Source organism: Dromiciops gliroides, chromosome 4, assembly GCF_019393635.1.
Source record: "Dromiciops gliroides isolate mDroGli1 chromosome 4, mDroGli1.pri, whole genome shotgun sequence".
NCBI classification, from domain to species: domain Eukaryota; kingdom Metazoa; phylum Chordata; class Mammalia; order Microbiotheria; family Microbiotheriidae; genus Dromiciops; species Dromiciops gliroides.
In genome coordinates this window covers 130,254,430-130,282,096 of record NC_057864.1, presented here as the reverse complement: position 1 = coordinate 130,282,096, position 27,667 = coordinate 130,254,430, and the positions used below count along the sequence as shown (strand labels likewise).

At 35.9% G+C, this 27,667-nt stretch overlaps 1 protein-coding gene across 25 annotated transcripts in view; it reads left to right on the top strand.

Annotated features, from left to right (window-relative positions):
- The window catches only part of CDC42BPA (CDC42 binding protein kinase alpha), a 351,215-nt gene that overhangs the window by 308,444 nt on the left and 15,104 nt on the right, over positions 1 to 27,667 (top strand). For 17 of the 25 annotated variants that reach the window (XM_044004678.1, XM_044004682.1, XM_044004674.1 and 14 more), the window contains 8 exons: positions 1,101 to 1,317; positions 2,236 to 2,298; positions 2,746 to 3,339; positions 4,519 to 4,616; positions 5,734 to 5,818; positions 9,678 to 9,801; positions 11,148 to 11,265; positions 22,191 to 22,376. In XM_044004678.1, the coding sequence (XP_043860613.1) occupies positions 1,101 to 1,317; positions 2,236 to 2,298; positions 2,746 to 3,339; positions 4,519 to 4,616; positions 5,734 to 5,818; positions 9,678 to 9,801; positions 11,148 to 11,265; positions 22,191 to 22,376 (1,485 nt within the window). Of the gene's footprint in view, positions 1 to 1,100; positions 1,318 to 2,235; positions 2,299 to 2,745; positions 3,340 to 4,518; positions 4,617 to 5,733; positions 5,819 to 9,677; positions 9,802 to 11,147; positions 11,297 to 21,936; positions 21,961 to 22,190; positions 22,377 to 27,667 lie in introns of all 25 variants that reach the window. The other 8 variants (XM_044004691.1, XM_044004683.1, XM_044004690.1 and 5 more) reach the window with 4 other exon arrangements.

Below are 27,667 nucleotides of genomic sequence, written 5' to 3'. Positions count from 1 at the left end.
GGACTAAAAGGAGAATTAGGGAGGTCTGTGGGCAAAGCAGAGGAGGGAGAGCATGCCAGGCATGGAGGACAGTCAAAAAAAATACCCGGAATAGAGAGAGAGAGAATGTCTTGTTCAAGAAATAGCCAGGAGGCTGATGTCGCTGGATTGAAGACTACATGAAGAGGGGTATGGTATAAGAAGACCGGAAAGGTTGCAGGGGGCAAGGCTGTAAAGGATTTGAATTCCAAATAGAATATTTTGTATTTGATCCTAGAAGCAATAGGGAGCCACTGGAGTTTATTAAGTAGGGAGTGAGAATGGAAAGTAAAGTAAACATTTATAAGTATCTTCAAGTATTTGAAGGGCATAGCATTCATTTATTTAGCACTTAGGAAGTGACCAACACAGTGCTAAACACTAGAAATCCAAGGAAAGGTCAAAGCAGGGTCCTTGTCCTCAAGGAGATCTCGTTTTAATGAGGAAGACACCATGTACATAACTCTGTAAGTACAAGATCTATACATTATAAAGGGGAGGTTATCTCTGGCTGGGGGTGGGATGATGTACAGTACAGAGAGGTTTTGGAGATGGAGGTGGTAAAGGTCTGCTGCTACAGGTGGGCAATGAGCCTAGTTAGGAAGCAAGCCAGAGAAGCCAGGAAGTGGGGGTGAAAAGGAAAAACATTCCACACTGGGGGACAGTGTCTTTTTCACCTGGACACTCATGCAAAGTGATCTAACTTCCATTATAATCTACACTATGAATGTATAACAAACAGCCAGAGAATATATGTTTCTGAACATGAATGATTTTTAAAACAAGACACATTGAGTTTCCAGCTTATATATAGTGTATTGTTTAATGAGAATATCAAAATAAGTTTATGACAAGAGAAAACAGTTTAATACTAGCATTTCACAGTCTCTCACTTTTGCTTCTGGCATGGATTCTCATGCTGATAATAAGTTACTCTGTTAATGAGAAACAACTATGTTGGCGATGTCAATAAAAAACCATTTTAAAGGTTGTCACTTGTGCTGTGTTTTTGCTATGTCAGAAACTAAGCTAGAATAAAAGTACTTGTTTCCTAATGTATTAACAACCCATACTTTTTTTAGGTAACAGCTTCTCAGCTTTCAGCATCAAGTAACAAATGTTCAGTCCTGATGTTAGCAGATAGTGAGAATGAGAAGAGCAAATGGGTGTGCTTACTGAATGAACTGCACAGGATTTTGAAGAAGAATAAACTTAAAGACCGTTCAGTCTACAGCCCTAAAGAGGCCTATGACAGCACTCTCCCTCTCATTAAAACAACCCAAGCAGCGGCCATTATAGGTGAGAGTTGTCTGATCAACATTCAGTCCTTTTTCTATCAGTGAAAATACTTTACTTTCAAGGCTTGGCAGGTTCTACAACAGTATCATGGGCTTTGATGATATTAATCTTTTTCTGTAGTTTTCATTTCTAATCATATGTGTATGAAGCATTTACTCTCTCATATCCCCACCTAGTCATATCTAGACTCTTTGGTCTGAAAGGTTCAGTAGATCCTCATACATTTGAAAGACCCCAGGCAAATCACTTAACCTCTTTTAGCCTGTCTCCTTATCTGTAAAATGGGGATAAAAGTAGTATCTATGGGCAAATCACCTAACCCTCATTGCCCCACAAGAACAAAACAAAACAAAAAAATAGTATCTAAATTGCTGCATTGTTGGGAGGATCAAATGAGTGCCTTGTAAACCTTAAAACACTACATGAAATGCTAGTTATTATTATCTAATCTAAATTGGATAAATACAGTTGGTTCTAAATTGCCTTGTAGAACTGTAATCAAGTTCTTACTTTTACTTTGTGTCCCCAGTAAGGCAAAAAAATGGAACTGAACTCAGATCTCTGTTTGACTTCTTTTCTGCTTATAAATATTATTATAGCTGACATGGAAGTATATCTTTCTTTTAGTTCCTAACTATTTAAAAAAATATTGATAAAGATTGTTTAACAATAATCAGGCTTTTGATCTTTTAGTCATTGTCTTTTGAGACAGGTAATACTGTTTTTCTTGAAATGAAATTATTATCATGAATTTCTTTTCTATTTTATATACTACATCTGCAATTCTTTTTAACCTTTATTTAAATTTCTCCCTGGTGGCTTATTACTTGTATTTGCACACTTATCTAATTTACCCTGTTGTCTTCAAGTAGTATTTACTATATAAAAATTCTTAATCTTTTTATTTATGTGTCATAGATCATGAAAGGATAGCTCTGGGAAATGAAGAAGGGTTATTTGTTGTGCATGTCACAAAAGATGGTAAGAAAAAACTTCATTATCTTGGGATAACTTTAAATCATATGTGTCAGGAAAAAGAGGAAGCTAACAGTAACAAGATTTTTTTGTTTGTTTATCTTATAACTGAAATTTATAACTTTTTTGATATGTTTACAGTCTTAAAATGTCCAATTTTCAGTGCTCCATATTCCCTGTAGGGTTTAAAACTTCAATTCTTTTTCTTGTTTTAACATCAGTAATAATTAGAATTAAGTACTCAGATGGCAATCTTTAAAGTGGATACAAAACTGAGGAATACAATTTTGCTTGAATTTTTCATCATTGTATTAATGCCACAGGAAGTAACAACCATAAAGTGTTACTTCAAATAAATTAGAAAATGTTTATATATAATTACAACGAAATGTTATATGTTACTTCACAGTATTGTCTGTTTTAAGTAATTTATTTTGACTTTAATTTGTGTAGAGATTATTCGTGTTGGTGATAATAAGAAGGTTCATCAGATTGAACTCATCCCAAATGAACAGCTCATTGCTGTGATCTCAGGACGAAACCGCCATGTGCGACTTTTCCCTATGTCAGCTTTGGATGGACGAGAGACTGAATTTTTTAAGTTGGCAGAGACTAAAGGTTGCCAAACAATAGCTTCTGGACAAGTGCGCCATGGAGCTCTTACATGCCTATGTGTAGCTATGAAAAGGCAGGTCCTCTGTTATGAACTAAATCAAAGCAAGACCCGTCACAAAAAGATGAAGGAGATTCAAGTCCTGGGTAATGTCCAATGGATGTCAGTCTTCAGTGAACGACTCTGTGTGGGATTTCAGTCAGGATTCCTCAGATATCCTCTGCCTGGAGAAGGAAATCCACACAGCTTGCTCCATCCAGATGACCATACACTGTCATTTGTTGCACAACAGCCAACTGATGCAATCTGCGCAGTCGAGATCTCCAATAAAGAGTATCTGCTGTGTTTTAGCAGCGTTGGAATATATATTGACTGCCAGGGCAGAAGATCAAGACAACAAGAACTGATGTGGCCTGCAGTACCATCCTCTTGCTGTAAGAATTGCTTACCTGTACCTACCTTATCTTTATGTCTCTTAACTGCCCTATTCTAACAGAATTGATTAACAGAATTAAAGTTTCAGGCTTTTTAAAAAAATTACTGTCTAAGTTTTTTCAAAATATTTACCATGCTTCTTCAGGGACCATTAATATTAAGTGTAATGAAATTAACAGTAGGCCAATAGAAGTAATATTTAAGGCTGTAGTGATATAAGCTAAAGACCTAAAATTAGTATCTAATATGTTGCACTGGGTAATTACCTTGAATGGACTTTGAATCCATTCTGTGGTTAGATATCATTTGTTGTTCAGTCATTTCAGTCATGTCTGATTCTCTGTGACCCCATTTGAGGTTTTCTTGGCAAAGATACTGGAGTGGTTCGCCATTTCCTTCTCCAGCTCATTTTATAGAAGAGGAAACTGAGACAAACAGGGTTAAGTGACTTGCCCAAGGTCACACAGCTTGTGTCTGAAGAAAATTTTTTTTTTTAAAGTGTCTGAGAGCAGACTTGAATTCACAAATATGAGTCTTCCTAATTCCAGGCCTACTGCTCTATCCTCTGCACCACCTAGCTGCCCTAGATGCCATTATAGTCACCTAAAATATAATTCATAAAATCTCATGATAACTATAATAGAAAAATAACCACTGTGCTAATTAATTTATAGGCTTTTTTGTTTCGTTTTGTTTTGCAGAGCAATGAGGGTTAAGTGTCAAGTGTCTGAGGCCGCATTTGAACTCAGGTTCTCCTAAATCCAAGGCCAGTGCTTTATCCACTGCGCCACCTAGTTGCTCCCTAATTTATCATTAATACCAATAAACATTAAGCACCTACTGCATTTAGGGCAGTAAGAGAGATGCAAAGTTTACATAACATTGGTCCCTGCCTTCAAAGAGTTTAGGGTCTAGAATGAAAAAGAGTACTGTGTGTTTGCTGAAGAATAATAATAATTATTATTAATATTATATATAATAATTATATAATATAAAATATAAATGATATAATAAATAATTAAAAGGAAATAACAAATATCTCATTCTCATATTTTGGGAAATGTGTTATGTACTTTACTTAAATGTATAGTAATATCCAATATTTGATAAATAGCACAATTAAAGATATTTAATTAATCTTAAACTCTAAATGCATTATTGCCTGTTATTCCCCTTAGGTTACAATGCACCATACCTCTCAGTGTACAGTGAAAATGCAGTTGATATATTTGATGTCAATTCCATGGAATGGATTCAGACAATTCCCCTCAAGAAGGTAATTCTACATTGTAGTTAAGCAACAAAATGTTTTGAAGAAAGATATGTGCTTCATGAATTACTGGTGGGAAATTGAAATGTTGGGAACACTCTTTAGGTAAGGAGAAAAAGCAGTTAAGAGTTGAAAGACAGAAAAAGTAGTTGATAATTTGGAGTCTTCTTTACATGTAAGGGGAAAAATTAGTATGAGAGGAATAAATGATAAATTTTACTATAGGTAAATCTATACATACCAGGGGCTTTGTTATATTTGGTTCCATAGTATAAATATGACTATGGCTGCTTAAAAACTGTATTCTGCTTTCTGTAAGATGACTATAACCCTTCCTTCTCCATATTTGGTTAAAAAAAAAAAGGACCTAGAGCATATATAATTTTTAATTATGACTGGTTTCTATATATTTATATAATTTATCTTTACAAAGAACTGAACAGTTATAAAATTTGTGACTAAAGCAGTGGATAAAAATTAAGTTATTACAGGTTCAGATTTAAAAAAAAACTTTCTTTCATCTTACATCACAATTTTGGCATTTTCTATAAATTGTCATGCTAAGGAAATCCAATTGAGGAATGAATAGAAGCAGTTTCATAAAGATATGATTGTACACTATGCTATCCAGAAGGAAAGAAAAAGTCAAATTACATTTCAGTAATTGTCCAATTTCAAAATTAGTTCTTTACAAAGAATAACTGAAGCAATAAAAACATTAGCTCTTATCTCACTTTAACATTTTTATAAGTTATGAAGTAAAACAAGAGATATATTATTGTTTTGTCAGCATAACAGTTGTAGTCACAATTGACTCCAAAAAGGCAATTTTAATTAATTTATTTCATTTAAAGGAAATGAGCACTTTTAAACAATAGGCATATTTTATCTGAGTTTCTTATTAAATCTTTGTGAATGGGTATTTCAAGTTATATTTTATACCCTAAGAGTTGGAATTAGTAGCATCACTACATTTCTTATAAGTTATATTTGAGACTGCAATGTTTGTAGTAAGAAGGATGAAGGGAAGTTCTTAATGGTATATTCATTAATAATCTAATAGTTTTACAATTTGATTTTGCATTAATTTTTTGAAGTGATCGGTTTTTTTTTTTAATTTTAGGTGCGACCTTTGAACACAGAAGGATCATTAAACCTTTTAGGGTTGGAGACAATTAGATTAATATATTTCAAAAATAAGATGGCAGGTAAGGGGGAAATATAGTCTTGAGAATACTTGTATAAAAATAATCTGTCTTTGTGACTGTGAGTTTTGTTTATTGGAAGCCAAGCCATACCAGAATCAGCTGAAAAAAATAGAATAGATAGCTTGGAGAAAAGAAGTTTCAGTGGGAGGAGAGTGAAAACATAACAGCTTTTTTGAGGACTGCAGTCTGAGAGGTATTAGATTTATTCTACTTGGCCCCAAAGGTGAGAACTGCAATCAAAGTATGGAAGTTGCTGAGAGGCAGGTTCAGCCTGAGCTCCTCAAGAGCAAGGAGGTTTTCATTTTTTTGTCTTTGTTTCTCCATCATTTAGCACAATGGGTGGCACAGTTACTAAATGTCTACTCACTGGATCTCTTCAAGCAGAGGCTTGGGATGGTGTAGAATTCTTAGTCAGGAACCAGGGCAGATGAGGTCTTTGGTACTCTGATTCTATGGGACTCTTGTAATAGTTTTATTTATTCATTTTTAATGGCCAGAAGTAAATGGTTTCCAAAGTGTCTACCTTATTCATTCATTTCTTAATGATAGACTCTGTCATAAAGCCCTCCAATTCCTAAATCCCCAAAGAAAAAAATATTATATCATCTGTGTAGGGCTAGCAGACTATGTTGAAATGGGATACAATTAACTTGTCCTAGGAATTCATTTCAAATCACAGACTTAGGAGAGCTAATATAAATCCTAAATTTTGAAGATTAAGAAACTGAGGATTGAAGAAATGTGGTTTACCCAGAGTTCCACAGGTCGTTAAACAAGGAATGAAATCCAGATGCTCTGACTACAGATTCATCACTTTTTCCCCACTGTATCACTACTGTCCTGCAAAAACGCCACATAGATATGTATGACTGAGGAACAATTGCTCATCCCCCATTGACTATTGAAGCAACAAGGACTAATGAACATATAATTCCCAAAGTGCAAGAAAACCAATGTCAAATTCAGTTGACATTGTTGATACTAACCTACTAAAGTTTAAGCATATGACCACCATTTCTCTTAATAATTGATAGTTAAAAGGGTAGAAAATAGTATTATTAAATCAGTTGTAAATCATGATGTTAGGCTGTTTTGCTGAACTGTTTTCAGCACATGGAATAGTTTGGGAGTCTAAATGTTTTGGGAGGATTTCTTTGGCTATTTATTGGAAGTTGTTGGTTGTGTCAAAACATAGTATATCAGTACAAAATTATGTTATTTATATGCCTGAATATTATTCAGGCTTAAAGTAAAGTTCTGCCTAAATTATTGGTCATTTTATTTTTCAGATGTCACGAATGGGGAGACTTATGAGGGTGGTTTTATGGCCCTTTAATTAGACATTCTAGTAGCTAGTTCTACCATAAAAAAAAATGTACAGGAGACAATGAAGGCATTCATTTACAAAGATTCATTTACAAACCATTCACTTGACACTTAAAGCACATGTTTCCACAGAAACAGTGGTCAATGGGAAAACCCACAGAAAAAACATTTTACCAGTGTTATAACTGAAAACTAGCTATAATGATATTAATAATGCTGTTTTTGTTTAGTTGTTCTTCAGCCATATCTGACTCTTTGTGACTTATTTTGGGGTTTTCTTGGCAAAGTTACTAGAAGAGTTTTCCATTTCCTTCTCCAGGTCATTTTACAGATAAGGAAACTGAGACAAAAGAGTTAAGTGACTTATCCAGGGTCACACAGCTAGTAAGTGTCTGAGGCTGGATTTGAACTCAGTTTTTCCTGACTCCAGGCCCAGCAATCTATCTACTATGTCACCTAGTTTAGCTCTAGTGCAGGTTAGATAGATTTGGGGGACTCTCCCAGGCATATCTAGGAGAAGTACAGAGGTGTCTGGCCAAGGAAATGATTGTCATATTAAGGGAATTCATAAATTAAGAATCTAGGAGTCAAACATTGTCATGACCACTTCTGTTGAATGAAGTTGCTTCTTTGTTCTAACCTAAAATCACAGTAATGTTTTGTTTTTGTTTTTGTTTTTGCTTTGTTTTGTTTTTTCACAGGACAATGAGGGTTAAGTGACTTGCCCAGGGTCACACAGCTAGTACGTGTCAAGTGTCTTGAGGTCAAATTTGAACTCAGGTCCTCTTGAGTCCAGGGCTGGTGCTCTATCCATTGCACCATCTAGCTGCCCCACACAGTATTGTTTCTTTACCAACATATTTGCCAGATATTGCTCTTTCTATCCGCACAACATCTCTGACATCTGACCCTTTCTCTACTCACACAGCCACCCCTTTAGTTCAGGCTCTCAACACTTCTCACTAAACTGTAGTAGCAATCTCCATAAAAAGAAGGCCCTAGCACCCACCCAAGGAAAGGGCCCCCTTTCATTGAAAGGGAAACATCCTCTCTACCTTCCATTGATTCCTCAAAGGGAGTCGTCCAGGAGGAAGTGGGATGGTAGCCCAATTACTCTACTTGGCTAGAATGTTAACTATTGTGTTTTTCTCCTTAGGGATTCTTATAAATGTTTACCTGAAATCATTTTGGGACATTGATATCAAAGAACATGAGCCGCTATGCCATTTTAGATATTTCAATCCAAGCTAGAAATGCATATTAGATTAATGTTAAATTAAATAGAATTGTTTCTAGGAGATTTGAGCCCAGTTTTTTCTTTGACAATACACAGCTTTGCCATTAAGGAATTTATAATCTAATCCCTGCCCCTTCTCTTCATTATTCTAATCTCCTGAGGCCTCTCAAGACCTATATCCTTCATGAAGCCTTCTCCTGCCACTCTAGCCCATACATCAGATCCCCTTTTTGGCTAAATCCTAGCATTTGTATCAGTCCTTTCTCATGGCCCTCTGTCATATTCACAGTTGAGGACATTGTTGCGTATCTTGCCTTCCCAACAAGATTGTAAGCTCTTTGAAAATAAATTGCATTGGGCAGCTAGGTGGCGTAGTGGATAGAGCACTGACCTTGGATTCAGGAGGACCTGAGTTCAAATCCGGCCCCCAGACACTTGACATTTACTAGCTGTGTGACCCTGGGCAAGTCACTTAACCCCAATTGCCTCACCAAAAAAAAAAAAGAATAAAATTGCTTTTGAAATGCACCTTATGTACACAGTATGTACTTAGGATTAGATTACATATACATAAGGTAAAAATTACAAATTCTTCCACAAGTCAATATAAGATCCTATTGTTGTTTAAATATGAGGATGGATTCATTTTGAAAATTATTCATCTTTTCTAATATTTATTCTATCTTAGTAAGATTTTGCAAGTAATACATAAGTATTGCTAGCTATTTTATGCCATCTGAATGTCATCATGAGAGCATCCATTATATCTTAATTTCTAAACATAACATATAGAACTGGTCCTGCTATGTCATAAATGTCACATTTCATGAATGTCATTGTCCCTGATTTTGTTTTCTTGTTTTTATGGCAGTTTTATTATAGCACATCCTTATAGCATAGAGTAGTGAATCAAGTACTGAACTTGGAGTAGGGTAAACCTAGGTTTAAATCCCACTTTTGATACTTATTGGCTGAGTGAACAGAGGCAAGTCACCTGACCTCTCTGAGACTGTTTTCTCATCTAACAAATGAAGAAAATACATGGAATACTTACTTAACAGGGATGTAATAAAGTTCAAATGAGACAGTGTTTGCAAAGTGTTTTGCAAACCTTAAATCACTGTATATAAATGTCAGTTATTATGATGATGATGAAAATAATTCCTTGACATTTGCAAATTTCTTTGAAGTTAATGAATAAAAGGTAAAAGAATGTTAACAGATTATAGAACAGTGTTGTTGAATTTTTCTCAAGTTATTTGCTAATTAAATTCAAAATCATTTTTCTTTTAATAGAAGGGGATGAGCTGGTAGTCCCTGAAACATCAGATAATAGCCGGAAACAAATGGTTCGAAACATCAATAATAAACGGCGTTATTCCTTCCGAGTCCCAGAAGAGGAAAGGATGCAACAGAGGAGGTCGGTATTTAACTTATATTTGTCTTCTGTCCATGCCTGTAGACCCTGAAGGACCATTTGTTTGGTGACAGTGCTGTATTATTTGTGTGAAAGCAAAAGTCAGTCTCTGAAACTCTGTCAGGCACCTATGTGTGTGTGTGTCAGTTCAGCAATGTGTTTTATCTTGTCTGTATAATTTGAACTAATCCTTCTACGGTTGTAAAGATGCACTGGATTCAAGTACATTATTTGGACTTTTAAATAAATGTGTGCAATAGCTGTAATTTGGAATGCATGTCTCCACAAATTGGGTACATATAGAACATATGTGTGTATAAACTCTAAGCTGTACATATGAAGAACTCTAATAAACATTTTATAAAAGAAGAAATGGCACTAAATGTAAATATGGATTAAATACTTTTAGACTCCGGTTCTGCTTTCCTTTATTTAAGGGTATTACTCCTGTACAGTCTGTGAATTTACTTTAAGATTTTTTATTAATGGTGTATTACCTAGCTAATAATTTTGCTGGAATTTCTGTAAATGTATAGGCAAAAGGCAGGTAATGATTCCACTTATATATAGAAGTATCTCAAATGTTATAATTTTTAAAGATAAACAATAAAATAGTCCAGAATTGTCTGGGGCAGAGATTTTTTTTTATGACTTTGACTGCATGAGGTCCTATTTTCTACCAGAAATTGAGTTATTTAAAACTCCTCCAAAGAGGTGAATATCTTCCTTCTCTACTCACTAAGTTTTCTATTGAAAAGATCCTAAGTCCTTTTCTATAGTTTCTGTGTTGCCTTGAGAAAAGCACCAGCTACAATATAAAAGCAGAAATGTTAACTTTTAACTTTGAATGTCAAGGTAAATTTGGGGGGTATTTCATTTACTTTGTTGTTATATTATTGAATGCCTAAATGATAACTTCCAAAACACTGCTGAGGTAATTCTAATTCCAAACATGAACAGTGCAGTATTCTTCTAATTATATTTTTTTCTGTCCTTTGGCTTCTCCACCTTCGAAGAAGAACCAGGTCACCATTGCATCCCCCTTCTGCATCTTTTCTTGAATGTGATCTCAGCTCACTCTGACTGTTAATTCTCTGCCTCAGTCACGATTTGGAATTTTTATGGGTGCATTTATTGGCCTGCAAGACAGAACTTCCCCTCTTCCCTTTCTGCAAGTTTGAGGCTGACATAGAAGAACAACTGCACTAAGGGTTATCCTTCTTATTAACATGAGCAATTTCTTAGATGGTTTCAGATTTTTCTTCTAAAAAGAGAAAATGTACTTGTTTCTTTAAATGTCCAGCTTAACTCATGGAAACTGTGTCTAAATTAGGCATTTTGTCTTACAGGGAGATGCTACGAGATCCAGAAATGAGAAATAAATTAATTTCTAACCCAACTAATTTTAACCACATAGCACACATGGGTCCAGGAGATGGAATACAAATTCTGAAAGACTTGCCCATGGTAAGAAAAAGGAAGAATAAGTGAGAATCAAGTGAGTTTGCAAATTAAAAGAAAAATAAGAAGTTGGTTTTAGAACTGTATATTGCTTTGTCTTGGTAGAATGTGTTTACCTAAATATATCTTAATACATGTAACACACCTGGCAAGATAGATTTAAATGTGGTTTTGCTATAGTTGAAAACAAAATATGTGACAAAATTTTTATTTGGTTTCCACCCTGGAGCTGCTCTTGGCTTCAGGGAACCCTCTCCCAGGGAATGCTAAAAGTTGCCAGTCTACGCCAAGCTCCGTAGCAAAATTTAACATTTAGTTGCTAAACCATTCTGAGTATCAAAATTAAATTATCACTGAAATTAAATGTAAACAGTTGGTCTCTCTGCCTAAATCAGGGAATCAAGTCACCTGAATGGCAGTTAATAACTAAATTAAATCTTTCCCCCATCTGTTTATTTGTGTCAGACTACATTAAAAACACTTAAGTAAAATATAAGTTGGCATTTTAAACAGTTTTCTGATCAGGTGGCATGGAGAATTTAGAATCCAGATCACTAGGTTCTAGTCCCACTCCACAGTTTAGCAGCAGTGGTGCTCTGGCCAAGTCACTTGGCTTCTTCCTCTGTAAAATGGAGATAATACTGTGAGATTAAAATTGGATATTAGATCATAAATCTCCCCTACTTAACCTTTCCCTTAATTTATCTCCCAGACTAGTAAATGGAAGAAGCTTCTGGTTTTCTAGATAGAGCTTTTATTATATGGTAGTCACAGGGTGATGTTGATTAGAAGGATAGGAAAGTAGAAATACAATACAAATCGTCTTAAGTCTAGGCTTAGTCTATATTCCGTATAAAACTCACCAAAAGCGGAAGGCCACCTTTGGGGCGAGAGAACGAGTCAAGCGCGTGTTGTTAACCGAGAGCCGGGCCGAGTCAAACTCCAGTCCACATCTGTCTGTGCAGCGCAGCCAGGAGACCAGCGGAGCAGGAAAAAAGGCCCCACTTCCGTTCTCTCCTTGCCTTTTAAGCTCGCACCCCGGAAGTCGAGTGCTCAGCAGGCAATCTGGCATGCGTCGCAGGCAGACTGGTGTGCGTAGCTCATGCTGTTGGTCTCCTCCACAAAAGGGTGGTCCTAAAAAAAAACTGGCGTCTCTCTATTATCTAACCGACTGTTAAAACTTTTTACCACATTCCCCCCTTGAAATGTTGTTGCCCTGGCTGTCCCCCCATGCTTGAAAAATTCTTCCTCCTTCTCTCACTACTGACCTCCCTGGCCTCCTTTAATTAAGTCCCAAATAAATCCTTCTATAGGAAGCCTTCCCCAACTGCTCTTTCAGTGCCTTCCCTCTGTTCATTATCTCCTATTTATTATATATATGTGTGTATGTGTGTGTTTCCCCATTAGATTGTAAGCTCCTTAAGGGCAGAGACTATTTTTTGGCCTCTTCTTGTATCCCTAGCATTTAGCTCAGTATGTGACACATAGTAGGTGCTTGAAAAATATTGATTAATTGACTAATGGAATTGAAATTTAATAAAAATCAAGTTAAAATGAATGTATTTACAATCTATATTTCATAGGCTTAGTGTCTTGATGAGCATTAATGTTTAGCTGAACTATTTGAAATGTAGATAATAAATATTTATTGCACACCTAACACATGCAGACCATAGTACTAGGCATTAAAGATGTTATGTAGGACATAAAAAGAGTGCTCGCTGAAAGATATAAAATCTAATTAGAGACACCATGTGAAATAGTTTAAGAGCAATTATATCAACATGTCCAAAAAAACTACTTCACTTATAATTTTTTCAGGGGTGGGAGACAGACCTGTGATTTCACTGATATAGGGAACTTCCAATGAAGAAACTAGCCTCACTTCTCAGGGGGGGATCCAAGATGGTGGAGTAAAGAAGCACTCAGTCAAGCTCTCCCAACAACTTTAACACCTCAAATCGAATTCTGGAGTGGCAGAGCCAACAAAAAGTCAGAGGAAGACATTCTTTCAACACAAGACAACCTAGGAGGTCAGAAATGGAGATCTGTAACACAGAAGGAGAGCCTATCCCATGTGGATGAGACACAAGTGGTGGGAGTAGGTGTTGATAACAGAAGCAGCAGTAGCTTCAAAAGTTTTCAAGCCAGAGAAAGTAAGGGGACTTGGCACCTGTTCAGAAAAGGATAGAGGGTTACCCCCGTGCTAGCACTCTACACAGGACAAGATGCTGTTTGGCACCTCCATTGGCTATACCTACTTCTAGGTCATAGTTCAAGGGCAGAGAGGAGCACTTTCAGTCAAGAGGGAGTAGAAACCCTGAGGATCAGTTTCACTTCTATCCCCAAGGGATCAGGGATCCTGAGGAACAATAACATTTCTGGTCCCAAGGAAGGAGGGGCCTAAAGGAGCAGTATTGATTTCAGTCCCAAAGGATCAGGGTCCTTCCTAGACAAGTCCACAGACCAAAAGAGCAATGACCACATCTCTCCCTAGATCACACCATCTGGGAAGCACAAAAACTTCCAAACCCTGGAACTAGCTTGGAAAACAGCTGTACAGAAAAGCCTGAAGCTTGAGACAGAGCCCTGTCATCTGCCATACCAGGAACAAAGCCCAACATTAACATAAAGTTCCAGATTAACAAATAGGTTGGAAAAAATGAGTAAACAAGAGAAAAAGAACCAGACCATAAAAAATGACTATGTGAAAGGGAAAATTAAGACACAAACTCAGAAGACAGTGAAGTCAAAATAGCTATAAGCAAAGCCTCAAAGAAAAAAATATGAGTTGGACAGAAGCTCAACAAGAATTCCTAGAAGAACTGTAAAATTGTTTTCTAAATCAGCTGAGTGGTAGAGAAAAATAGGTAAAGAAATGAAAGTAATGAAAGAAGATTATGGAAAAACAATTAACAGCTTGGTTAAGAAAGGCACACACACACAAATACTGAAGAAAAAAACACCTTAAAATCCAGAAAAGAGGTTACAAAAGGTACAAAAGGAAAAGAGGTACAAAGATTCACTGATGAAAATAACTCCTTAAAAATTAGAACTGGGCAAGTGGAAGCTAGTGGCTCCATGAGACAGCAAGAAAAAACAACTGGAAAACATTGGAAAAAACAACTGACCTGGAAAATAGATTGAGGAAAGATCATTTAAGAATTAGGGCAGTGAGGTGGCACAGTGAGTATTAGGCCTGGAGTCAGAAAAACATCTTTCTGAGTTCAAATCTGGCCTCAGAAAATCACTGTGTGACCCTAGGCAAGTCACTTAACCCTGTTGGCCTCAGTTTTTTCATCTGTAAAATGAGCTGGAGAAAGAAATATCAAACCACTCCAGTATCTTTGCCAAGAAAACCCCAGATTGGGGTTACAGAGAGTCATACATGACTGAACAACAAAATTTAAGAATTATTGGATTACCTGAAAGCCATGAACAAAGAAAGAGCCTAGATATCATATTTCAAGAAATTGTCAAGGAAAACTGCTCCAATATCCTAGAACAGAAAGTAGAAGAGTAAAAGTAAAACCAAAAAGTAAAAGAATCCACCAGTCACCATCTGAAAGGGATCCCAAAATAAAAACTCCCAGAAATATTATAGCCAAATTTCAGAGTTCCCAGGTCAAAGAAAAAATACTTCAATCAGTCTGAAAGAAACCATTCAAATACTGTGGAGCCATTGTCACCATCACATAAGATTTAGCAGCTATCACATTGAAAGAGCAGAGGGCTTGGAATGTGATGTTCCAGAAAGCAAAAGAGATTACAACCAAGAATAACCTACACAGCAAGACTGAGTATAATCCTTCAAGGGAAAAAATGGATATTTAATGAGAATAGAGGACTTTCAAGCATTCCTGATGAAAAGACCAAAGCTGAATAGAAAATTAGGCTTTCAAATACAAGACTCAAGAGAAACATTAAAAGGTAAATATGAAAGTTCTATATAGTAAGGTGGTAGGTATATCTTCTAAGAACTTTTTGTCATTATTAGGGCAGTTAGAAGCATTCTACATAGAAAAAGGTTCAGGAGTCAGTTGATTATGTTCGAGTGACTAAAAAATGGGTAGGCAAGAAAGAGGGATGCCCTGGGAGAAGGGGAAAAGTGAGGAAGAATAAGGAAAATTATCACAAATAAAAGAGATTCATAAGGAAGAGCTACTACAGTAGACAGGAAAATGGTGAGGGCAGGGCAAGCAATAAATACTTGAACCTCATTTACATCTAAATTAATGCAAAAAGGGAAAATATATATGAGTACTCCTTTGGTAATAGAAATCTATCTTATCCATCAGAGAAGTAGGACGGAAAAGGGATAAGAGAAATGAGATATGATAAAATGGAGGGCAGATAAAAAGAAGGCAGATAAAAAATTGGGGGGTGGGGATTTGCAGCAAATTTCTTTGATAAAGCCTTCATTTCTCAAATATATAGGGAACTTATTAAAATTTAGAAGAATATGCATCATTCCCCAGTTGATAAATGGTCAAAGGATATCAACAGGCAGTTTTTAGAAGAAATCCAAGCTATCAGAAGTCACATGAAAAAATACCCTAAATCACTGTTGATTAGAGAAATGCAAATTAAAACAACTCTGAGATACCACTTCATACCTATCAGATTGGCTAACATGATAGAAAAGGTAAATGACAAATGCTTTGGGGATGTGGAAGAATTGAGACACTGATGCACTATTGGTGGAGTTATGAATTTGTCCAACTTTTCTGAGAACAATTTGGAACTAGGCCGAAAGGGCTATAAAACTGTGCATACCTTTTGATCCAGCAATATCACTACTAGAGCAAGATCAAAGATAATGGAATAATACCTATTTATACAAAAATTTTTTATAGTGGTAAATAATTGTAAATTGAGAGGATACCTATCAGTTGAGGAATGGCTGAACAAGTTATTGTATATTATTGTGGTGGAGTGCTGTTGTGTTATAAGAAATGATAGGCAGAATAGTTTTAGAAAACCTGAAAAGACTTACATGAATTCATGCAAAGTGAAACAAGCATACTCCGGAGAATATTGCATACAATAATAGCAGTACTATAAGTATGGTCAAATGTGATCTGATCAAGACAGTGATCCATGACAATTCCAAAGGACCTATGATAAGAAATGCTATCCACTTCCAGAGAAGCGGGCTGATGAACTTTTTAAAAACTTTCTTTATTTTTAGTGTTTTATTTGTGTTTTCTTTTGCAGCATGGCTAATATGTTTTGCATAACCTCACATGTATAATTGAAATCAAATTGCTTGCCTTCTGAAGAAGAGAGGGACAAGAGGAAGGTAGAGGATTTGGAATTCAAATAATTTTTTAAATTTATCATCAAGTTTTTTACATGTAATTGGGAAATATTTAATGAAATAAATAAAAAGAAACTTAAAAAAGAAAAGAAACTAGCCTCTACCAGTACAAATGAATACCTACTCTTCAGTTGACAGTCTTCAGAGCAGGGAGAGGTCAAGGAACTTGCCCAGAGTCACATAGCCAGTGTGTATCAGAGGATTTTATTAAAAGATACCTCTATCTTCAGTGTTAAAATGTTACCTTTTTCAATTCTTTTTCACTTATACAAAAATAATACATTTTTCATCAGCAGAAAACTGCTTCCAGAAACCTTGTTCTTTTAGCTATATGTATATAGTTTCCTTCCAGTCTGTAAATAAAAAGAAACAAACATAGACATCATTCATATTGCAGGATTTGCCTGAAGAGGAATTGTTTTACAAAAGAAAAATATGTTAGCCACGTGATGTTCTGTACTTTCTGAATTCCCCACCTAGGAATGAATGCCTTTTTCTTAGTGTACCAGGACTTTGCTGGCTTTTTACTTATTTTGCGGGGTAGGGGAGAAGTACTGAGCTGTACCTTCTTCAGGGTACAGTGGAAAAAAGCACTTGGAAATCAAGTGGATTCAAACCCCATCTCTGCCGGTCATTACTTATGTGGTCTGGAGCACATCTTCCCTCCTCTCTTTGCCTCAGTCAAGGAAGGGAGTTGTATTAGATGACTTCCATGGTCCCTTCCAGCTCAGCTCTCACTCTATGATCCTTATGGATGAAGGTAGAGTTGCCATTGATGCTGAGAGGTTCACTGACTTGTCCAGGGTCATACAGCAAGTCTTGGTCAGAGCTTAGATTTGAACGCAGATCTTCCTGACTCCAGGGTTGCTCCTGTTTTGCTTTCTACATAAAGTTGACTTGATGTCATTTCAGTAACATCATTAATATGTTTACATTAAACTTCACTATAAAGTCACAAAATCTTCTTGCATTAGAGGCAGCTTGGTGGCACAGTGGATAGAGGGGGAGGGAAGGAAATAAGCAGATTTATATAGTGCCTACTATATAATTATGCTTACTACGTTCCAGGCACTCTGCTAAGCACTTTACAAATATCGTCTCAGTCCATAAGCAGGTTAGTAGGTAGGTAGGTAGATGAGTAGATGCCGAAGTTCATATCTGGTCTTAAACAAAACACTTAGTAGCCGTATGATCCTGGGAAAGTTGCTTAACCACTATCTGCCTTAGTTTCCTCATCTGTAAAATGAGAATCATACCACCTATCTCATAAGGTTTTTGTGAAGATCAAATAGGATAATGCTTACAAAGTGTTTTGAATCCTTGAAGCGTTGTATATAAATGCTAACTAATGTTATTTGTTTATTCAACCAGCCATTTTTTCTTAGGAAACTAACCGTTCCTTGTAATGTAATTTCACCTAATACCATGTTTTTGTAGAACTAATTAATGGCAATAAATGAGATATTCTGTAAAAATACAAAGTTCAATACTATCCTGTTTTGAACCTTTTCAGGAATACTCATTTATTATAGAGCCGCCCTCTCTGTTCTACATAGTTACTCCCAGTTTATAAATACATAAATTTAGTCAGAATGAACCTTTTTTTTTTTCATTTTACCCATCATGTTAAGAAACCCATGCTGTTATTATTAAGGGAGACAGTTTAATTATCATTTCTTAGACATGACCCTTAAGGTCCCTCAAACTTCTTAAACCTCAGGCCTCTTAAGCATTGTCTTTCTCCTGTGCATTGGCAGCTTTAATCTATCTCAGATTAACTTTTTTTTTTTTTTGCGGGGCAATGGGGGTTAAGTGACTTGCCCAAGGTCACACAGCTAGTAAGTGTCAAGTGTCTGAGGCCGGATTTGAACTCAGGAACTCCTGAATCCAGGGCCGGTGCTTTATCCACTGCGCCACCTAGCCGCCCCCTCAGATTAACTTTGCCTCAAAACTAAACTATACTTATTCCCTGTTAAATGAGCTTGGTAGCTAATGAATAAAATGCTGATTTTCCTTAAAAGAATATTGGTTGCTTTTTTCCGGAAAAAAGGCAAATATGCTTAATTTGCCTTGGAGGCAGGGGGTTAGTGTAGTAGAAAAGCCCAGAGTCAGGAATCTCTCTGGAATCTGACTGTCACTGTTGACTATGTGACCTTGGGCAAATTGCTTAGTCTTTCTGGGTCTTAGTTTCCTTATTTGAAATTGGTAGACCTAGTGACTTTTAAGCTCTGTCATGAATATTCTATAATTCTCAACATGAGCTTTAATTGGTGTTTGCATATTTGAGAACTTCAAATTCTGTTGGGGTGAAGAACAGTAGAAAGTCATTCATATCTTTGTATATATGCTGATGTGTATTTGAGAAAGAAAAGAGTTCTTTTCATTAATTTGTCTTTTTAAAATATGGGTTTAGTTTTGGTGGTTTTTTTCGTTTGTTTTTGTTTTGTTTTGTTTTTTTACTCCAGTGATCAGTTGGCTTAGCCACTGGTGTAGATTTGCCTTGTGATTTGGGGGGGGGGGGGGGGAGACCTGGTTTGTCTTTGAATCTTTTTTTTTTCTTTTTTTAGTGAGGCAATTGGGGTCAAGTGACTTGCCCAGGGTCACACAGCTAGTAAGTGTTAAGTGTCTGAGGCAGGATCCGAACCCAGGTACTCCTGACTCCAGGGCCGGTGCTTTATCCACTGCGCCACCTAGCTGCCCCTGTCTTTGAATCTTTATATGGTTTTACTCATTTGAGCCCATATTGCTAGAGACACAGAAGGTAGAATTGAAGTGGAAATAATTAAGAAAAAATCATTTTCTACCCTGCCAATTCACAATTTCAAAAGCTTTAATATTTTTTTTCTTCTTTAAGACAGAGGCTCCTATTTTGTATTTTCAGGGATTTTGTAAATTTCTCCAACTTGTGCTTCTGCATGTGTACGTGGCAAGCAACAAATTTTGTATATATTCCTATTCTTCACAATTTCATATTTCATTTTCATGGTTCATGCTCATCATTTTACTTCAATGCAAAGTGATTGTGAGATTAAGTACTTTTTAGAGCTTAAAACATTTGAGGTTGTTAGTGGATCACAGGTTTTTACTATTCTTTTCCCATTAATGGAATTACCCACAGTTAATAGAATACTGCTAAGATTGTAAATGAAGACAGTTCCCCACAACCCATAATAGTTTTTCAATGCAAAGCACATGCCTAAAGGTATATTGGATTAAATATGAACATGATGTAAAACAATAAATTGTGACATAAGAGTAAGATTGGGATTTGAGGAGAATTAGATTAAGGAGAAGATTTTTACTTTTCTTGGTTTTGTATTTAGATAATTCTAACAGCATAATTTTATTTTCTTGGTCCCAAAATGATCTGAAGGGTGGGTGGGTGTGTGTGTGGGTGTGTGTGTGTGTAAGAGAGAGGACAGCAAATCTGAAGAGATGTTTTTCCCTTCACTTCCTAAATCATATGGGAAACTTGCAGTCACTAAACCACCATTTACCAGGTACTTTCTTTGTGCTGGGCACTGGGCAACACTAAGGGAAAGGCAAAAGAAAGAAAGAGAGAGACACACACACACACAGAAGTCTTCAAAGCTATGATTGTTGTATAGTGAGGTTGGACACTAGATGGCACCATAGTGCAGAGAGCACAGGCTCTCTTTTGAGTAAGAAAGACCCGTTCATATCTAGCCTCTGACAATAGCTATGTTACTTTGGGCAAGTCACTTCCCTTTCTGCTTTAGTTTCCTCAACTGTCAAATAGGGATGATAATGGCATCTGCCTCTCAAGGTTGTTGTGAGGATCAAATGAGATAATATTTGTTAAGTGCTTAGCACAGTGCCTGGCATATAATAGGAGCTATATAAATGTTAGCTATTATTATTTACATAATTTCAGATGTTATTACTAATTTTATTGATTTCCCTTTGTCATTTACTTTTCACACACATAGAAGCTGTCAGTGGAGGATAAATTTTCCTTAGTTAAAACAGCCAAAGACCATTTAAGGACAAATATTTGTTTTCCCCCAAAATTTGATTTTTAGTATGTTTGCATGTTTTCTGGTTATATATCAGGAAAGTTTTTCTAGTTGCAATGACCCATAAGTTCTCTGTTCTTCTCTGAGGAAGTATTAACTAAGAAACAATATCTTCACTTGTGGTTTCTTAGAGCATTAGTAATTTTGTTTCTTAAGCAAAACCACGCTATTCTAATAGCATTTTTTTTTTCTTCTTAGGGTCAGCCTTGAAAATCTGGCTTGACATTTTTCTTGTACTAAAGCTTTTTGGCCTATTCTAGACAGTTTATGGCATCACAATGAAAAAAGAAAAATGGAAAGTCCATCCTTCTCCAAGCATAAGTAACATACTGGATAGATAAGAATGTACTGGATACAGTCAGTGGAATTATGCAGCTTCTCTCTCTGACAAAAGCTGTAAGGCATTGCTTAAAAATAAGTGACCTTGACCTCCTGAGGTTAGATATATGCCCCTAATACTTCTAATTTTTCATTTGAAGGAAGCATCGGTTGAATAATAATACAATAATAATCCTTCAAATTTTCACCATCTTAAGGAAAGCATGAGGTTCCTTCATCATGAAATCCTTAAATTTAAAAAGCTTTTTAAATTTTAAGTTATTTCTCAGACATTTAAAAAAGTAGTTATCTGTAAGGGATATACCTGGATATTGGTGGGGGGGGGGGCAGATGTTTCACCTTATTGTGAGAGATTGTATCCTGTGGGAGAAACCAAAGGGAATAAAATTACTCATTTACATGCTATATTTTCACTTGTAGTGAAAATTAAACTGTTAAAAACTAAATATATGCTACAAGCCTTTTGAAACTCAGAACATGATTTTAAATAGTTTCAAGTGCCAAGAGAAACACATCTGTATCATCAAATTGTCATCTGATCAATCTCAGAGTTGGAGGAGACCTAAGGGACCAGCTAGTCCAGCATGCAATTGAACAAGTGCCTTTTACAGAACCACCCCCAAAAGGACCACCCTACTTTTACTTAGAAATGCATATCCAGAGAGAGAGAGAGAACACCCATTGCCTCCTAAGGTATTCACCCCATCCAACTATGGGGCTGCTTTAAATGACAGGGAGCTTTTTCAGTCTGCCTCTCTATAAGTTCCAACCATTGTCCTTGATTCTGCCTCAGAAGCCAAACAGAACAAAGTCTTATTCCTCTTTCAAATACCTGAACAAATTGTTGTGGCCCGGGAGTCTCTTCTCCAGGCTAAACATTCCCGTCTTCTTCAGCTAGTCCTCATAAAGAGTCCACCTTTACCTTACATGGCTAGATGTTGGTTCTAGCATCATGATTGGCATGTTTAATTTGTTTTGCAGTTTGTAATGACGAAAGGAGTAAAGGTTTGTAGCAATTTTTTAAAAGGTGAATAGGCCTGTATAAGTGGATTATCTCAGCATGTGGGAGCTTTGGGAAAGAATGAACTAATGCAAGGATTTACTTGCAATGTAAACTGGGGTTTCATCCTTCCCCTTTTCCTATAAGGGCATGCTTGTCTGAAATTTCACATATAACTACTGATCGTTTCCATTACCTTATTACCTTTCTTTCTTTCTGTTGTTGTCTTTGATAGCCGGGTTTCCCTCATTCATCCCCTCATCATCACTCCAGCCTGATCTCCTCTCCGATCAACTTTGAGCACGTCTATCACATGACTGTTAATTCTGCTGAAAAATTCCTCTCTCCTGATTCCATAAACCCTGAATATTCCCCGTCTCTGCGTTCTGTCCCTGGTACACCAAGCTTTATGACTCTAAGGGTATGAACAGCTGAGTCAGGTGTTTTACTAACTTAAATAAAGTTTACTAACTTTATTATGGATTTCCTGATGCCTGGCTTAACAAATAATATAGCAAGCTGTTAGCATTTTGTGAATGTTTCCTTCTGACCTCACCCCTTTTTGCCCAGATTTTCTTTCTTTTTTTTTTTTTCATTCCTTTTTTGTTTACTTTTATTTTTGGCTTGGTGCTAGAGGGTTTTTGGGTTTTGTTTTTTTTTTTTGATGTGGTAGTGATTTGGGCATCTTTTTTTTTTTTTTAGCTAAAGAAATAAACTCCCAGTTTTTTCAAAAGCTGACCACATTATAAAGAATAAGTATTAGCCTTTTCTAAATATGAAAACAAAAGTACCTATTTTCACATAAAGACCTGTCATTCTTAGAAAAGGGCTCTTATATATTCCAAAGTTTTATTCTAAATCGTTCAAAAGTCAGTTTATGGGGGCAGCTAGGTGGTGCAGCAGATAGAGCACCGGCCCTGGAGTCAGGAGGACCTGAGTTCAAATCCAGCCCCACTAGCTTTGTGACCCTGGGCAAGTCACTTAACCCCCATTGCCTCACCAAGAAACAAAAAACAAAACAAACAAACAAAAGTCAGTTTATTATAGTAAAATAAATTATGTGTGATCCATATACAATTATCTTATATTTATTTTTATCTTTCCCTATAATCTTTTTTAAGAACTGCAAAATGTCCAACATACAAACTAATAATATTAATTACTAATGAATAAGAGGAAAAACTACCCTTTGCTCATAAAGAAGGTGGACCTCACAAATCAGAGAAGAAGCTATTAGTAAGAACTAGAGTACTGAATTGCTAACATGGATTTAATTGTACCCAGGATCCCGGCTATGAAAACTAAACCCATACGAGAAACAAAATGAAACAGATCGCGTTCTGGAGAACTGTAGCATCTGTTATCATTTTGCTTTTGTTTGGTCTTTCTGCATTTGTTTACATTAGTTTTTGTGTGGAATGGAGAATGTGTGTCCACCTTTGAAGCAAAATTCCCATTTTAATGAAAATATGCTGCTTACACGAACCATCTCTGCCTCAAAGGGGAATTTTCTTAAAATAAGCAAATAATAGAAATTTTGGCCTATTGCACAGGGACTTCTGAGAAATAGTCACACTGTATTTTCATTTATATGTGTAATAAAGTAGTTCTTTATTTGGAATATTGACTGCAGGAGGTGACAAAAAATTTATCATTCTGTCTTTTAAGTTGTACTGAAGATTTCTTAACCCCACATGAATTTAAAACAATTTACTAGTTTACAAAATTTGCAATGTCATTTCCTTGTCCAGAAAATGTCATTGAACCAGATTAAGATTTGCCACCATTATAAGAACAGGTAAGCAATAGGAAACAGAAGATATCAGCAATGGTAACCTAAGTAGGGTGACGGTGAAGGGGTGGGGGTGGGGGGGATTTCAGAGGAGTATGGCACATGCAAATAAAGCATTTATAATAAAGATTATTAAAAAGTTCACATAAGACAGCCATTTGTTCATAGAAGCAATACATTGTGAGGCAAACTTTCACTGTATTTTTTAAAAGATTTACATGGGGAAAAGATTAGAGGACTAGATTCTATTCAGTGGCACTTTGGTAATGGACTTTTGTTCTCACTGTGTTTACTGGAACCTGATTTTTATAGGGTTTTTCCTTAAGCATTTCTTCTGTTTGTCTTTCCTCTGATCACTTCAGCCTTGCCAGGCTATCGATGAATGTTATGGCTAAACGTTAAAAATTTATTAGTTTTACTTTAGAAAGTATCAAAATATTAAAGTTTGAGGCTTGGTTTTTTTGTTGGGGTGTTTGTTTTTTTCTTTTGGTTTGTTTGCTTGTTTTAAGCTTTCTTTCCCTTCCAACAATTTGATAACAATAACCTACGTGTCAGAGCTTGGGACTCATCTATTGCTCTATTGAGATTCTTTGTACCATGTTATATGCACGCCGCTTCTGTATCATATAGTTGTGTATGGATGCTTGTCTATTGAGCTGGCTACCATTGATGATTTTTATTTGTATTTTATTTTCATAGAGAAAAGAACAGTGAAGCATTTGCTTTGGGGGGGATACCCACACAAAGAATTACATGGACTTTGCAAACAGATGTGTAAACCAAAATTGTAGTGGTTTAATTTGATGCCTTAAGTGGGGGGGGGTAGATTTTCAGTATGCTTTTTCTTCCAAATGAATGTCTTTTTTCTTACACATCATCATTTACCTTACTTGACCATAATTTTAATCCTCATGTGATGGCTATTCATCACAACCTCTTTAAAGGTGCTTTTGGTGGCATATTTAGAAAAACCTACTATTCCTTTCTTAAGTAGACTAAAAGTATCTGTGACTGAGGCATTTATAGAGTTAAGAAATTAGAAGCCCCCAGTGGCACAGTAGATGAAGTGTGGAGATTGGAGTCAGGAGAACTTGAAATTCATATCTTGCCTCAGACACTTACTAGCTGTATGACCTTGGCAAGGCATTTAAACTCTGTCTGCCTCGGTTTCCTCAATGTAAAATAAGGGTAATAGCACCTACTTCCCAGTCTTGCTATGAGGACCAACTAAGTTAAGATTTGTAAAGTGCCTGGCATATAGGCAGCTAATAAATGCTTGTTCCCTTCCTGCTGAAGCAATAATCACATCACACCAATAAACCAAGATTGTCCTATAGCTTGACTTTGAAATCATCATGGCTCAAAATACTCTATCATATAGCAAACCACCATGAAACTTTCTATTTCCTTCTTTCTTGTTTAATTTCTAAAGTTTCATGCTAGTTGTATGTACATAGTTTATAATGCATTCAGTTATGTTTGTGACATGTTACAGATAGAGACCTTTTTGTCTAGTGTTATATACCAAAGTATTTGTAAAATTACTAATAATTCATTGGCTTACTATGGGGAAAAAAGGGTTTCTGTATTCCACAATGCAGATAAAATATGTATTATTAATTAAAATTAATTTCCATTGAAGACCAATGATGGATAAATATTCTATACTCTTCAGGAAACAAAATTGATCAAGGGAATTTTCTTGTTCCCGTATCCAACAATGACAATCAAATCATCAGAATGAAGGGTTGGTACTTTTGTCAGCATAATTTGATGATTTAATCTTGACATTAGAGGCAGAAGTATCTGAGAAAATGAAATTAGGAGTAGCTATTGCATATATGTGCTTGATAACAAAAAGAAGCTGGCATTTCACATGTTCATTTCCTTATTCCAGATTGTTGATAAGGTAACTTGGGTTATTTATGTTTGACTTAACAATGACTGAAAGGTATAGAAGGGGAAGGATATATTTTTTTAAAGTTTGAACATCTAGGTCTTGCTTTGTACAGAGGCTTTATAATCTGATTTTATATGCCTGTATTATTTAAAATTTTAAGGTAAGAGTATAATTTTTTAATTTTAAAAATATTTTAAAATACATATATGTGGCAAAAAATGTGTCTATAGATCTTTCTAATGAATCTTGCCTTAGGCTACCAAAAGGTTGAACGTATATGCATATATATGTGTATATATATTCAGACATACACACATGTGTATTGTGTATATGTGTGTGTGTGTGCATATTAGCTCTTCCCCAAGGTAGTTTAAAAAAAGATTTACTAATTTTGAAGCATAGTAGAAGAGGGGCAGAAGAGCATTTGCCTACCATGACCACCCAACTTCTTGGACCTTGACGTCCTTGTAGTGCACAAATGAAATGATTTGCTTAATTTTGGGGTAGCCTAGGCCGCATGCTCAGAGGCCCTGTGAAAGCAGTCAGAAGCATCACATAGTCAGTACGTAGTCAAGTAGCATTTATTAAGCACACTATTGTGTGCCAGGTACTGAGCTAAGCACTTAGGCTGCAAAGAAAGGCAAAAACTCATCTCTGTTCTTACAGAGCTCACAGTCTAATGGGAGAGACTGTGTAAACAACTATGTGTAACCAAAGGATGTTATAGAAGATGAGTTTGAAATAGTCTTCTATGGAAAGCATCAATATTAAGAAAGACTATGAAAGGACTTCAACTGAGAGAAGAGATAAGGAGTATAAAGACCAATGTTACTCGATCATAGAATGTGGGGAGAGGAATAAGGTGTAAGAATTAGAAACATATACAAGGTTCAGGTTATGATGGGCCTTAAAAAGACTTTTAAAAGTCCCTGACCCGGGAAGCCTAAATTTCACTTAGCACACTTTAGCAGAATTCAGAATTAGGAAGAACAGTTTTTATTTCATTGTCCAGCAGGTTAACCCTTTACGGTATCTCTGAATATGGAACAGAGTATAAGACTTTATAATTGCATATTTATTATCAAGTTGTCTTCTTGCTTTTAAGCAGCTAGTGAAATAGATGAATTTCTGTTTATAGCAGGTCTCCTATCCTGATGTGTCTGAAAATCAGAATTTTAATGGAGACATCTTGGACATTTTTGCTTCCCCAAGATCATAATGATTTATTGCTGGATAATTATTAAAGAATGATAATTTTATGTAATAATTTGTGAACCACACTGATTGAAGGGAGAATTAAAGAAAATGCTATAGGCTAGTAAAATATTATTAGCCTTTTTTTCTTTTATTAATATTGAACATAAATGGGAAGAAGGGGTGGTTTTAAAAATAAATACATACTTGTATCATATTGTTTTTATTAGCTCTAACTAGAAGTCAAGGAAACTGATGATCAATATAAACAAGTACTTTTTCCAAAAATATTTAAATGGAACACTCTCAAGAAATGGAAAGGTGATCATATTTGAAAGAATAGAGCAATAGTAAAGGCACATATATAGTTCTGCCCATCTTAGAAAATAAATCTTACCTGAAGCCCAGCTCCCAAGAGGCTCTGGGCTTTTATGTTCAATTCTGATTTAATCCTTGGAGTCTGACTCCTGACAAATCTGTTTCTTTCTTTGACTCTACCCTTGCTTCATAGTAAAATTCAAGGGGAAATCTCTAAAGCAAAGCTAAGGTATGACCTATGCCTAGGGTTTTCCCATATGTAGACAACAGGGTCACCTCTTACTTAATACTGTAGTTAATGTACAGTACAGCTATCAGGTATAGGATAGTGTTACATTTCCTCCACCACAGAAAATGTATAAGATGCAAAGTTCTCACCAGTGTACAAAAATAAACTCAGGAAACTCAACCCATGAATCTCCTTGGACTCCCCTCAGAAAGCAAAGACCATTTAGGGTACTAAACAGGTATTTTCCATTCACCTCAGATTTGTACCATTTGAATAAAA